The following is a 15,749-nucleotide window of genomic DNA, read 5'->3' as shown; positions in this document are numbered from 1 at the left end:
TAATGACATTCCAGACGAACAGAAAATCTATAGATAAAGTTTATTTGAAAATATGTGCAGATTCAGATGATTCCATTTTTTTTCGAGTGCGCTAGGTACTTCGCACGCTGCATTCGTCAAAATATGTTTTCTCCAAACCTCTCCACAGAATATACTTACATACATTTAAGGGCAGGAATCATGTGTCACAATTGATGGGAAATGTCTATTACGTTTTCTGCACAAATAATGTAGAATTTGTCATGATATCGTTTCCGTTATAATCGCAGACTTTATTTTTAAGGAATCTTTTTCAATGGCGTTTACTTTTTGGTTCCATTGGTAAATCAGGCCTGTTGTTTTGAACGCCACTGCAGCTCTCGCTGTCCATGGTGCTGAAGTTAGTGGAACTTTTCACTGCCAGCCTTTTCTGCGATTTCTGTTTTGTAGTTTCAAAGATCAGCGACCACATTACAATATTTTAGACCGGTACATGCAGTTGACTTGAATTTTGGAAATGGGTTTACTTTTATTCACGTGTAATGCTTTTGAAAACCTATCCAATGTGTCTGGATATTTGAACAGTTTAGACTCATTTGATGTTTATGATTATTCTTTCATATTTATGAACAACAATTTGGTGCTATGTCGACAAATGCACTCTAGAGGTCAGTATGCACTCATGAAAAAAAGATGCTCAGTTTCCCACCCATCACGTCGACACGCACACCAGTTTTTAATTTGGCAGACCTCTGCTCTAAATGTCTGCAAGTGCTGAGTTGGAAGGTGGGAATACACCAACAAACGATCAAAGAGACATCACCGTTCATCTACTTTCACGTTGGAAGTGATTCTCACGCATATTTGAAGTGGAATGGAGAACAAAAGATTTGCGTCATTTGGCTACGGCGTCGCTTTTCTTGTCCTTTTCATCCACACCACCGAGGGAGACGTGAGCTACTCTATCCCAGAGGAGATGAAACGTGGATCTGTGATCGGGAATATCGCCAAGGATTTAGGACTAAATGTGGGCCAGTTGTCTGCTCGTAAAGCACGCATTGATCCCGAGGAAGACAACGTGCAGCACTGTGGAATCAACCTCAACACGGGTGACTTGCTTGTTCAGGAAAGGATCGACAGAGAGGGACTTTGCGGTAAAAAGACGTCGTGTGTTTTAAAACAAGAACTTGTCCTTGAAAACCCATTCGAACTGCACCGTATAAGCATCCGTGTTCGAGATATCAATGATAATTCACCGCAGTTTAATGAAGATCAGCTCAAATTAGAAATTCAAGAATCGGCAGACAGGGGTGCTCGTTTTCTCCTCGGAGAAGCACATGATGGAGACATTGGAGAAAATTGTGTTCAAACCTATACTTTACAGGAGAATGATCATTTTACATTAAATTCAAATACTAAACCAGGTGGAAGAAAGTACTGTGAATTGATCTTAGATAAAGAATTAGACAGAGAAAATAAAAAAGCCATCATGCTTTTGTTGACCGCCTATGATGGCGGCTCTCCTCAGAGATCCGGCACTGTCGTCATCCACGTCACTGTGCTGGATGCGAATGATAACGTACCAGTGTTTAGTCAGCCTGTCTATAAAGCCAGTCTGCCTGAAAACTCTCCTCTTGACACTTTGGTGGTCACAGTGAGCGCAAGTGATGCAGATGAAGGAATAAATAGCGAAATCTTATATGCATTTGACCTTGCTTCTGATGACAATGTGAATGTCTTTACGTTACATCCCAAAACCGGAGAGGTGAGAGTGACGGGTGTTGTTGATTACGAGAAGGTCTCAACTTATGACATGCAAATAAGTGCTAAAGATGGTCTTGGCTTAGTATCGTATTCAACATTAATCATTGACCTTACTGATGTAAATGACAACGCTCCTGTAATCAATTTAAAGTCACTATCTAACCCAATATCGGAGAATGCGTCACCTGGTATAGAGGTGGGCATCATTAATGTGCAGGACAGAGACTCAGAGCAGAACGGGCAAGTCCGCTGCTCTATTCAACAGAATGTCCCCTTTAAATTAGTTCCTTCTATTAAAAACTATTATTCTTTAGTGACCACTGGTCAACTTGACCGTGAACTCCTGTCTGATTACAACATTACAATCAGTGCCACTGACGAGGGCTCTCCTCCTCTATCCTCCTCGAAAAGTATTCACTTGTCTGTAGCGGACATCAACGACAATCCACCCGTGTTTGAGGAACAGTCCTACAGCTCATATGTGAGCGAAAACAACAAAGCTGGCTCCACTTTATGCTCTGTTAGTGCACGAGACCCCGACTGGAGACAAAATGGCACCGTGATTTATTCTCTGTTACCGTCTGAGGTGAACGGTGCCTCTGTGTCCTCCTTTGTGTCTGTTAACGGAGACACGGGGGTGATCCACGCGGTCAGGTCGTTTGATTACGAACACTTGAGGAGTTTTCAAATCCACGTCATGGCCCGAGACAACGGTTCTCCTCCACTGAGCAGCAACGTGAGCGTCAGCGTGTTCATATCGGACGTCAACGACAACTCTCCTCAGATCTTGTACCCCGCCCTGGAGGGCAACTCCTTCATGACCGAGCTGGTCCCCAAAGCTGCACACGGAGGCTCTGTGGTGTCCAAAGTGATCGCGGTGGACGCCGACTCGGGACAGAACGCCTGGCTGTCCTATCATATTGTCAAGTCCACAGACCCGGGACTCTTCACCATTGGTCTCCACAGTGGCGAGATCAGGACCCAGCGGGACATTTCGGAGTCTGACAGCATGAAGCAGAACCTGATTGTGGCCGTGAAAGATAACGGACAGCCCCCTCTCTCTGCCACCTGCTCCATGTATTTACTTATTTCGGACAACTTGGCCGAGGTGCCGGAACTGAAGGACATTTCTTATGACGACAAGAATTCCAAGCTGACCTCTTACCTGATCATTGCTCTGGTGTCCGTGTCCACCTTCTTCCTGACCTTCATCATCATCGTCCTAGGTGTGAGGTTTTGTCGCAGGAGAAAGCCCAGACTGTTGTTTGATGGAGCAGTCGCCATCCCTGGCGCGTATCTGCCTCCTAATTACGCAGATGTAGACGGCACAGGAACTTTACGCAGCACCTACAACTATGACGCCTACTTGACAACAGGTTCCAGAACCAGTGACTTTAAGTTTGTGTCTTCCTACAATGACAACACGCTGCCTGCTGACCAGACTCTGAGGAAAAGTCCCAGTGACTTTATGGATGAGCTGCATGATTCATTTGACCCTTTGGAGGTATGAAGGCTTTTAAAAATTTCAGTTTCATAATATTTCTCGGTGACCCAGTGTGAGAATCATATTTTCTTCATTAGGCTTCCTTACCAACTTGAATCCTTACATATACTCAAATTCTGACACGTTTTATAGACACAGAGAGTAGGTCAACTGAGACAAAATGCAAATCAAGTATTTACTAAATGGTTTTACATTTCAAAACTAAAGTTTCATATTTTCCAACACAAGAAAATAAACACACAAAAGAAATGTAAAAAGACCAAGCAAACTCGACATATCCTCTTTCAACACATTTCAAATTACAACGTTTGTGTATGGGAATTTACTTCTGAAAGTTTCCCTATATACCTTATTTAGCATGTTCTTTCAGACCTTCCTAATAGCAAGTACAACGTAGGCTTGTGAAGCACATTGCAGCACACAGTTATTGATTTGCATCGAGAAGACAAAAACATAAATACAAATATTTCTTGAACGAATATTATTCAACCGGGATTTGTGCATTTTGAGTGAACAATTGATGAAGGATGCTTTTCAAATAGAATCTTAAGTTGCTATTTTTTTCTACATGTGTATGCTTTTTATGACTGTTTCATTGAATGAATGTTTAGTGTGAACTGCCGTATTGAGCGGTTTTCCACCTGCAAAGAACTGTTTTCGCCCTCTGATATTCATTGGTCAGAAAACTATCGGTGGGAATTTTACAACAATAGTGTGTGATTATCGTTTTAAATCGCATGACAATTACTAATTTCGTTTCATCTTAAATTAAACAATTGATGCTGCCATTCACCTGTGCTATATTCCCGAGAGCGTTATTTGCAAATCGCGATTAATTTACAAAGTGTTTAGACGAGCATATCAGGCGAATGAAAGACGGTTTCAGTAATAATAACAACATAAGCTTTACATTGGGCCATTTACATTGTATCGTATATGATCGAGAGCAACGAATTGAGCAGTACATCTAGTTTTACATCAGGAAATAACGCGCCACGATCACGTTCCACGTACGCAGTTGCGATGTTTCGAAAATACAGGCATATATTTCCCAAACGTGGTGAAATTGGTTTTTCCACTGTCAATATATACTTGACACCATAGTGTTGGCCGCAGTGTTTTTTGCGTGCCAATGCAGGACACTCGACATAACTTGTAGTCGTTTATTCACTGAACAAAAAGGATTTTAAGTTTGGCGTGTGAACTTGTCTCCCAGCATTGAACTATATGTAATGTTCAAAACGTGCTCCAAGTGGCGCTGTCCACCAAATGACTGAAATGAAGCTGTGAGCTCACAGCGACATTTCCTCATTATTTCATTCCAATTTGGTGAATGCGGTGGAGGCGCACATGAGATCGTCCTCCGTGTGGTCCCAGTGAAAGACATATCTACATCTTTTTTGAAGACACTAGTGGCTCATTGGGGATTTGTTGTCCGGAGAAATGAAAAAGGAGGGATTCTCGTTGTTGGATCTAACGGCTTTGTTGGGCTTCTTTCTTTTGACGCTGCAATCTGTGCACGGAGATGTGGCTTACTCTATTCCTGAGGAGATGAAGCGCGGATATATTGTTGGAAATATAGCCAAAGATATTGGAATAGAAGTGGGCCAGCTGTCTGTTCGACGGGCTCGCATTGATGGAGACGGCAACAGCAAACGGTATTTTGACATGAATTTGAACACTGGAGACGTTGTTGTTGCAGACAGGATTGACCGAGAGGGGCTTTGTGCCAAAAGGCCATCCTGCGTTTTGAAGCAGGAGCTTGTTTTGGAAGAGCCTTTAGAATTGCATCGGATCAATATTCACGTTCATGACATTAATGATAATTCACCTCAGTTCAAAAAGGACACCATTCATTTGGAGATCCGTGAATCTGCAGATAAAGGGAGTCGCTACCGTTTAGACGAGGCCCACGACGCAGATGTGGGGCAGAATGCAATCCAGAGTTATGCCATTGAAACAAATCAACACTTTAAATTAAACGTTGTCGCAAAAAGCGCCGGAGGGAAGTATGGGGAGTTAGTAATAGAAAAGGAGCTCGACAGAGAGCAAGAACAGGAGCTAACGATTGTGCTTATTGCAAAAGATGGAGGCACACCTCAGAGATCAGGGACAGTAGTCGTACACGTCAATGTGCTGGACGCGAATGATAATGCCCCAGTGTTCAGCCGAGCAATTTATAAAGCCAGTCTGCCTGAAAATTCTCCTCCAGATACAGTTGTGATAAATGTAAGTTCAACTGACGCTGATGAGGGCGTCAATAGTGCGGTAACATATGACTTTGATCATATCTCTGATGAAACGAATAGTGCGTTTGCTCTTGACAAAGAAACTGGTGCAGTAAGTGTAAGTGGGTCCATAGATTATGAGGAGGTGTCCTCTTATGAAATGCAAATTACAGCCAAGGATGGCCTAGGCTTGGCGTCATCTTGTACATTAATCATCGACATAACAGATGTGAATGACAATGCCCCGCTGGTGTTTGTTAAGTCCTTGAAAAATCCCATTCCAGAAAATACTCCTACTGGAACAGAGGTGGGCATCATTAATGTGCAGGACAGAGACTCTGAGGAGAATGGACAGGTCCGCTGCTCCATACAGCAAAATGTACCCTTTAAGTTAGTTCCTTCTATTAAAAACTATTATTCTCTGGTGACCACTGGACAACTTGACCGTGAACTCGTGTCTGATTACAACATTACAATCAGTGCCACTGACGAGGGCTCCCCTCCTCTGTCCTCTTCAAAAAGTCTTCACTTGTCTGTAGCGGACATCAATGACAACCCACCCGTGTTTGAGGAACAGTCCTACAGCGCATATGTGAGTGAGAACAACAAAGCTGGCTCCACTTTATGTTCTGTCAGTGCTCGAGACCCCGACTGGAGACAGAACGGCACCGTGATTTATTCTCTGTTACCGTCTGAGGTGAACGGTGCCTCTGTGTCCTCCTTTGTGTCTGTTAACGGAGACACGGGGGTGATCCATGCTGTCAGGTCGTTTGATTACGAACACTTGAGAAGTTTTCAAGTCCACGTCATGGCCCGAGACAACGGTTCTCCTCCGCTGAGCAGCAATGTGAGCGTCAGCGTGTTCATATCGGACGTCAACGACAACTCTCCTCAGATCTTGTATCCCGCCCCGGAGGGCAACTCCTTCATGACCGAGCTGGTCCCCAAAGCTGCACTCGGAGGCTCTGTGGTGTCCAAAGTGATCGCGGTGGACGCCGACTCCGGACAGAACGCCTGGCTGTCCTATCGTATTGTCAAGTCCACAGACCCGGAACTCTTCACCATTGGTCTCCACAGTGGCGAGATCAGGACCCAGCGGGACATTTCGGAGTCTGACAGCATGAAACAGAACCTGATTGTGGCCGTGAAAGATAACGGACAGCCCCCTCTCTCTGCCACCTGCTCCATGTATTTACTTATTTCGGACAACTTGGCCGAGGTGCCGGAACTGAAGGACATTTCTTATGACGACAAGAATTCCAAGCTGACCTCTTACCTGATCATTGCTCTGGTGTCCGTGTCCACCTTTTTCCTGACCTTCATCATCATCGTCCTGGGTGTGAGGTTTTGTCGCAGGAGAAAGCCCAGAATGTTGTTTGATGGAGCAGTTGCCATCCCCGGGGCGTATCTGCCTCCTAATTATGCAGATGTTGACGGCACAGGAACTTTACGCAGCACCTACAACTATGACGCCTACTTGACAACTGGTTCCAGAACCAGTGACTTTAAATTTGTTTCGTCCTACAATGACAACACGCTGCCTGCTGACCAGACTCTGAGGAAAAGTCCCAGTGACTTTGTTGATGAGCTTCACGATTCGTTTGACCCCTTGGAGGTAGGCACCCTATGCCAAATTTGATCTTTGTTTTTTTTTATCTGCACTTAGTCATGGAAAAATATTAGACCAACATAGTTTTTTTCTGATGTTTCTTGATAGTTTTAAAGGCCGATTACAACTACAAGTTTCATTTGTACCAATATAATGATGAGAACCAAAATAGCTCATAAGAGTTGAATGTACGTTTCGACATCTCGACCTTTTCCATGACTTTCTTGATAATGACCAAAAACACTGGAGTTCTTCCACCAATAGCTGTGGCCTTGACTCGCAAAAACAGTGCTTTTAGTCATTCCATGTTTTCTTTTCTGTCTATTCGTCATATGGTTCACCATTGTGGTACCAGGCATGAAAATGAACAAACAAGAATGAAAACAAGGAGCTCTAATAATGTTTTCCTTAACTGTATGTCAACATTTTCTGTCGGCACTTGCTGCTATACTTCAAGAGACCCAGCACATTTTTTACACCCGAACTTGACCACACATCTTGTGCGTACTCTTTTTCATTTGAACATTGTAGTCCTATTAAAACTCTTTGTCGAAGTCTGGTCAATATCATGAATTGAGGAAGATATTGATGACCTTTGACCTTGCTTCTGCTGATGTTTTCTGTACTTGCCTATAGGTTTTGAGTGATCCAAGAGTAGTCAGTCTTTTGCTGGTTTCAGTTAGTTTGCTTTTTCTGGGTAAACAATTTGTTTCGGTTTTGGTGAATATTTTCAGTTAGATTTTGAATCACGAAGGCACAAGATATATCTGTAAACCATCTGCTGACTTAAATGCCGAGCCGGACGGTGCCATCCTTTCCAGGAACCCTGGCAGAAAGTATGATTTTTAAAAAGAACGGATGGGTGAATGTATAGGCAATTTCAGCAAATATTGGTTGGCTACCGAACTGGCACCATTTTTTCTCTTTTGCACCCAAACAAGCAACTAACATTGCAGATGTCGCTTTTAACATGGATTGTTATTTCTGATTGGGAAACTAGGCCAATGATATTCATCTTGGTTTTCCCAGAGATGGGTTGTGTAATTCACACATTTGACCTCTGACCTTGGTGCTGAATGTTGTGACAATTCATGTGATGTATTTTTAGAGTCAGTTCACTTTTCTTGCTTGTTGTCATTTTTCTCCAGTATGTAACATAGAGACACCTGTTTTAAAAACATTACAACAACAACTGCTAAATGTTAATCTCAATATTATTTTGCAAGGACAAAAAAATTGTTGACACCGAAATGCCAAGGGTTTACTTTCAGCTGGTAAGCGGTTGAGTAAAATGCTCCACTGCAACAGTGGCATGCCATTTCCATCTTTCTCCCTCAGACAAAACATATGTGAATACATTCACCAAAGAAGTTCAGACTATGAAACCATTAACCCTTGCTGAGATACAATCCTTCTTTAATGTGGATGTTTGTTACCCATGATCAATCCATTAATTGTACAAACATTTAAAGTTCAATCGCAAAATGATGAAGGAAAAATGAGATATTCGTTTTATTTTATTTGTCATTTTACTCTCTTTTAGGTGTGTTTAACAAATCTATTGGTGCCTCCTTCGTCAACTCTTGTGAATAATTAAGGTAACATTGAATCTCATTCTTGGAAAAAGGGATGTTTCGTGACAGCAGTGCTAAGAACTGCAAGCATTTATTCAAAGTGATTATGCCCACTTAAAGTCAATTCATTCACGAGTAAAAGAGGACTGGAACACGGTACAAAAATGCACGTTGTACAATGGCAGTATTTACACTGGACACGTGGTGTCACCATAGACCAGCAGAGAATTCAGAACGTTCGTTATGTGCGCACGCAACACATTTTAAATCAAGTGTCCTTCGTGGCGTAAAAAGCGGAAGACAAAGAGGGAAAAAAACGAGTCTGATCAAATGAGCTTCTGATTTTTTTGCATTATTTCGTGTTTGTGTCAGAGAATGGCGCATTTACGACACATCGTCCGATGCCGCAGCTTTGCTTTTTTCTTTGTCCTGTTCGGATATGCACACGGAGACCTCAGTTATTCGATTCAAGAGGAATTAAAACGCGGATCTATCATTGGAAATATTGCCAAGGATCTTGGATTGGAGGTGGGCAAATTTTCTGCTCGCAAAGCTCGTGTTGATATGGAAAAGAACAACAAACAGTATTGCGGAATAAACCTCCGGACGGGAGATTTAATGGTTGCTGAAAGAATTGACCGCGAGGAGCATTGCGGGGAGAAGCCTTCGTGTGTTCTGAAATTCGACCTGCTGCTGGAAAATCCTTTGGAATTGCACCGGCTGTCTTTGCAAGTTCAGGATGTGAATGATAATGCTCCCGTTTTCCCCAAGGATATGATAAAGCTGGAAATACGAGAGTCCGCTGTAAAAGGAGCCAAATATCGCATTAATGCAGCGCACGATTCGGATATAGGAACAAATTCTGTTCAAAGCTACATTTTGCAAGAAAATGCCAATTTTGTGTTTCGCATTCAGACGACAAATGGTGGTAGTAAAGACGGTGAGCTAATTTTAGATAAGGAATTGGACAGAGAAGAGCAGCAGGAAATGAAATTATTGCTGACGGCACTTGATGGTGGTTCTCCTCAGAGATCTGGGACTGTAGTCATTCATGTCATCGTCCTTGATGCGAATGACAACGCCCCAGTTTTTACCCAGACTGTTTATACAACCTCCGTGAAGGAAGACGCAGCCTTAAAAACCCCAGTTCTCACCGTGAGTGCAGCAGATGCTGATGAAGGAATAAATGGAGAAGTTACATACGAGTTTAGCAGGTTGTCTGAGAAAGCAAAAAAGATGTTCTCCCTTAATCAGAAAACTGGAGAAATTGTTGTAGGAGGTGAGATAGATTATGAAGATGGATCAAAACATGAAGTTTTTGTTGAAGCCAAAGACGGTTATGGACTATCTTCTAAGGCCAAGATCATTATTCATATTACTGATGTAAATGACAATGCCCCTGTGATCAACATAAAGTCACTGTCCAACCCAATATCTGAGAATGTGTCACCTGGAACAGAGGTGGGCATCATTAATGTGCAGGACAGAGACTCAGAGCAGAACGGGCAAGTCCGCTGCTCCATTCAACAAAATGTCCCCTTTAAATTAGTCGCTTCCATTAAAAACTATTACTCTTTAGTGACCACTGGTCAACTTGACCGTGAACTTGTGTCTGATTACAACATTACAATCAGTGCCATTGATGAGGGCTCTCCCCCTCTGTCCTCTTCAATAAGTGTTCACTTGACTGTAGCAGACATCAATGACAATCCACCAGTATTTGAAGAACAGTCATACAGCGCATATGTAAGTGAAAACAACAAAGCTGGCTCCACTTTATGCTCTGTTAGTGCTCGAGACCCCGACTGGAGACAGAACGGCACCGTGATTTATTCTCTTTTACCTGCTGAGGTAAACGGTGCCCCGGTGTCCTCCTATGTGTCTGTGAACGGAGACACGGGGGTGATCCACGCGGTCAGGTCGTTTGATTACGAACACTTGAGGAGTTTTCAAGTCCACGTCATGGCCCGAGACAATGGTTCTCCTCCGCTGAGCAGCAACGTGAGCGTCAGCGTGTTCATATCGGACGTGAACGACAACTCTCCTCAGATCTTGTACCCCGCCCCGGAGGGCAACTCCTTCATGACCGAGCTGGTCCCCAAAGCTGCGCACGGAGGCTCTGTGGTGTCCAAAGTGATCGCGGTGGACGCCGACTCGGGACAGAACGCCTGGCTGTCCTATCATATTGTCAAGTCCACAGACCCGGGACTCTTCACCATTGGTCTCCACAGTGGCGAGATCAGGACCCAGCGGGACATTTCGGAGTCTGACAGCATGAAACAGAACCTGATTGTGGCCGTGAAAGATAACGGACAGCCCCCTCTCTCTGCCACCTGCTCCATGTATTTACTGATTTCGGACAACTTGGCCGAGGTGCCGGAACTGAAGGACATTTCTTATGACGACAAGAATTCCAAGCTGACCTCTTACCTGATCATTGCGCTGGTGTCTGTGTCCACCTTCTTCCTGACCTTCATCATCATCGTCCTGGGTGTGAGGTTTTGTCGCAGGAGAAAGCCAAGACTGTTGTTTGATGGAGCAGTCGCCATCCCTGGCGCGTATCTGCCTCCTAATTACGCAGATGTTGACGGCACAGGAACTTTACGCAGCACCTACAACTATGACGCCTACTTGACAACAGGCTCCAGAACCAGTGACTTTAAATTTGTTTCGTCCTACAATGACAACACGCTGCCTGCTGACCAGACTCTGAGGAAAAGTCCCAGTGACTTTGTTGATGAGCTTCACGATTCTTTCGACCCCCTTGAGGTAGGACCGCATTATCCAATTTGTAATGTTTTTGTGGGGGGGTTTTTCACCCCAAGTTCACCACACTTATTTGAAATAATTTTCACTTTGATATTCTAATACTGATCATCCTATTTGGGGAAGTCCGGTGAACCTCATTTACTGAGGAAGAAATGGATGGCCTTTAACCTTGGTTTGGTACACATTCTTGCAATTTTTCTCATTTTCCTCATTTGCTCCTCTTTGATGTAGGAGTCATCGGGCTTTTGTTTACAGCATTTTTTTTGGGGGGGGGGGTATTGTTCATACACTGAAAATGATGTGTTGAATTTCCAACATTTTATTTCTATAGTGGTTGCAAGAAATAAACTCATTTGGATGCATTTTTTTTTAAGTAGACTATACATCTACTTCAAAAAAATGTACCTCAATCCAGATGATTCTGTATTGTGCATTCACTTGAGAAAATAAAAATGAGTTAATTCAAGACACTTTTTTTCAGTGTACCTATTGTGTGGTTGTGGACAATGTATAGTACTTTTTTGGGGGGTGGTGGGGGGTCGTTATTGACTAGTAAAGTCAAGATAGATCTTTCTCTTTGTGGATTGTCTCCTTTTTTGAAAGCATAGTGAATTCACTTGATTGGTCCCAGCCATTCCACCACCTTTGACAGAAAGTATGCTCCAAGTATATTCATGACGAGACAATCAATTTGAAGTTCAACAAACGTGAATAACAAGTGCCGTCCTTTTGTGTATCCTTTCAGTTTGTTCACAATGCATATTTAGTTGTTTTCAACATATGCTTTCTTCTGTTTTTGCTGACGGAGAAACCGGGCAAACTTCTCTTGCTTCATCTTCTGTGTCGTGACAAAGAGTAGAGGAGTGTTGTTTCACTCGCACCTCTGACCTTGGTCCTGAATCGTGCTGAGTTTATGGGTTGTATTTTCAGAGCCAGTTCGGCTTCTATCTAAATGCTCTATGGAACACAATACAATTTGTTTTTTATATCGCTTTCACAACAACTGCAGCTGTACCAAAGCACTTTCGTGAACATTTCACATCAACCTTTCCTTCACTGTAATTATTTGATGGGCCTCTCCATATTTATGGAACAAGGAGACACTTTAAACAAACACTTTGGAAACAACAACAAAAACGACTTTGGAATGTGACTTTCAATTGGTGTTTTCTTCGTCCATTTTTTTCAATGCTTGACAGGCAATTGTATGTTATTATTCCGACAGTGCTAGGAAAAGGCAAGCGCTGTAGCAAATATGTCTACACGTGGTATGCTTGACGTCGAAAAAGAGGATATGAATCCGGCGAAGTACATTACAATGGCAGTAATTTAACTGAACACGCGGTGTCAGCATAGACCAGCAGAATATTTTTACAGTAATGTTCGGTGTGTGTTGCACGGCGCACACAAGTGGACTCTCGTCTTTTTCGTAGCGTGAACAGCAGAAGACAAAGGGAAAAATACAAGTCTGATCGAACGAGCTTCTGATTCTTTTGCAGTTTTTTTGTGTTTGTGTCAGAGAATGGCGCATTTACGGCACATCGTCCGATGCCGCAGCTTTGCTTTTTTCTTTGTCCTGGTCGGATATGCACACGGAGACCTCAGCTATTCGATTCAAGAGGAGTTAAAACGCGGAGCTCTGATTGGAAATATTGCCAAAGATCTCGGTTTGGAGGTGGGCAAATTGTCTGCCCGCAAAGCTCGTGTTGATATGGAAAAGAACAATAAACAGTATTGCGGAATAAACCTCCGGACGGGAGATTTAATGGTTGCTGAAAGAATTGACCGCGAGGAGCATTGCGGAGAGAAGCCTTCGTGTGTTCTGAAATTCGACCTGCTGCTGGAAAATCCTTTGGAATTGCACCGGCTGTCTTTGCAAGTTCAGGATGTGAATGATAATGCTCCCGTTTTCCCCAAGGATATGATAAAGCTGGAAATACGAGAGTCCGCTGATAAAGGAGCCAAATATCGCATTAATGCAGCGCACGATTCGGATATAGGAACAAATTCTGTTCAAAGCTACATTTTGCAAGAAAATGCCAATTTTGTGTTTCGCATTCAAACAACAAATGTTGGCAGTAAATACGGCGAGCTGATTTTAGATAAGGAATTGGACAGAGAAGAGCAGCAGGAAATGAAATTATTGCTGACGGCACTTGATGGTGGTTCTCCTCAGAGATCTGGGACTGTAGTCATTCATGTCATCGTCCTTGATGCGAATGACAACGCCCCAGTTTTTACCCAGACTGTTTATACAACCTCAGTGAAGGAAGACGCAGCCTTAAAAACCCCAGTTCTCACCGTGAGTGCAGCAGATGCTGATGAAGGAATAAATGGAGAAGTTACATACGAGTTTAGCAGGTTGTCTGAGAAAGCAAGAAATATGTTCTCCCTCAATCAGAAAACTGGAGAAATTGTTGTGGGAGGTAAGATAGATTATGAAGAAGTGTCAAACCATGACGTGTTGGTTGAAGCCAAAGACGGTTATGGACTTTCTTCTGAGGCAAAAGTAATAATTAATATAATTGATGTAAATGACAATGCCCCTGTGATCAACGTAAAGTCACTGTCCAACCTAATATCGGAGAATGTGTCACCTGGTACAGAGGTGGGCATCATTAATGTGCAGGACAGAGACTCTGAGGAGAATGGACAGGTCCGCTGTTCCATTCAACAAAATGTCCCGTTTAAATTAGTCGCTTCCATTAAAAACTATTATTCTTTAGTGACCACTGGTCAACTTGACCGTGAACTCATGTCTGATTACAACATTACAATCAGTGCCACTGACGAGGGTTCTCCTCCTCTATCCTCCTCGAAAAGTATTCACTTGACCGTAGCGGACATCAACGACAACCCACCCGTGTTTGAGGAACAGTCGTACAGCGCATATGTGAGTGAAAACAACAAAGCTGGCTCCACTTTATGCTCTGTTAGTGCACGAGACCCTGACTGGAGACAAAATGGCACCGTGATTTATTCTCTCTTACCGTCTGAGGTGAACGGTGCCTCTGTGTCCTCCTTTGTGTCTGTTAACGGAGACACGGGGGTGATCCATGCTGTCAGGTCGTTTGATTACGAACACTTGAGCAGTTTTCAAGTCCACGTCATGGCCCGAGACAACGGTTCTCCTCCGCTGAGCAGCAACGTGAGCGTCAGCGTGTTCATATCGGACGTCAACGACAACTCTCCTCAGATTCTGTACCCCGCCCCAGAGGGCAACTCCTTCATGACCGAGCTGGTCCCCAAAGCTGCACACGGAGGCTCTGTGGTGTCCAAAGTGATCGCGGTGGACGCCGACTCGGGACAGAACGCCTGGCTGTCCTATCATATTGTCAAGTCCACAGACCCGGGACTCTTCACCATTGGTCTCCACAGTGGCGAGATCAGGACCCAGCGGGACATTTCGGAGTCTGACAGCATGAAGCAGAACCTGATTGTGGCCGTGAAAGATAACGGACAGCCCCCTCTCTCTGCCACCTGCTCCATGTATTTACTGATTTCAGACAACTTGGCCGAGGTGCCGGAACTGAAGGACATTTCTTATGACAACAAGAATTCCAAGCTGACCTCTTACTTGATCATTGCTCTGGTGTCCGTGTCCACCTTCTTCCTGACGTTCATCATCATCGTCCTGGGTGTGAGGTTTTGTCGCAGGAGAAAGCCCAGACTGTTGTTTGATGGAGCAGTCGCCATCCCCGGCGCGTATCTGCCTCCTAATTATGCAGATGTAGATGGCACAGGAACTTTACGCAGCACCTACAACTATGACACCTACTTGACAACTGGTTCCAGAACCAGTGACTTTAAGTTTGTTTCGTCCTACAATGACAACACGCTGCCTGCTGACCAGACTCTGAGGAAAAGTCCCAGTGACTTCGTGGATGAGCTTCATGATTCATTCGACCCACTTGAGGTTAGATTCTTCCAATATTCTGTCAAAAGAAAGTTATTTTCCTCCCTATTTTGATGAATGTTTTCATCAACTTGTACTTGAACTATGGAAAATTCAGTACCCCGTTTCTTTTGTTTTTTAAGTCAACCATTGGATTGTCAACCATTGGATTGGTTGCTGTTTTTGCGCATATTTGCATAACATATATGAATAACATTTTTGCAGCATGTTTCCCTTTCATATGATGTTGTTAAGTAGTTTGGTCTTCTCCTTTGTCATCTTCCATTTGATTTTTTCTCTTTATAACGAATGCAACAGGATAAATGTGTGAATACAATCTGGAAATCATAACTGGTCCATGTTTAACAGAAGAAACCATATTCTTGAACGTGTAATTTGAGTAATACTATTCACTCAGACACGGATT

At 43.4% G+C, this 15,749-nt stretch overlaps 1 protein-coding gene across 1 annotated transcript in view; it reads left to right on the top strand.

Moving 5' to 3' along the window:
* The first annotated feature begins 640 nt into the window (after nt 1–640).
* LOC127598009 (uncharacterized) overlaps nt 641–15,749 on the top strand; it is a 39,742-nt gene continuing 24,633 nt past the window's right edge. Inside the window, 6 exon segments of the mRNA XM_052061505.1 lie at nt 641–3,247; nt 4,661–7,090; nt 7,721–7,781; nt 8,994–9,115; nt 9,118–11,427; nt 12,866–14,425. Coding sequence (XP_051917465.1) covers nt 854–3,247; nt 4,661–7,090; nt 7,721–7,781; nt 8,994–9,115; nt 9,118–11,427; nt 12,866–14,425 — 8,877 coding nt within the window. The 5' untranslated portion in view covers nt 641–853.

Source organism: Hippocampus zosterae, chromosome 1 (genome assembly GCF_025434085.1).
Source record: "Hippocampus zosterae strain Florida chromosome 1, ASM2543408v3, whole genome shotgun sequence".
NCBI lineage: Eukaryota > Metazoa > Chordata > Actinopteri > Syngnathiformes > Syngnathidae > Hippocampus > Hippocampus zosterae.
This window is presented reverse-complemented; position numbering and strand designations above follow the sequence as displayed.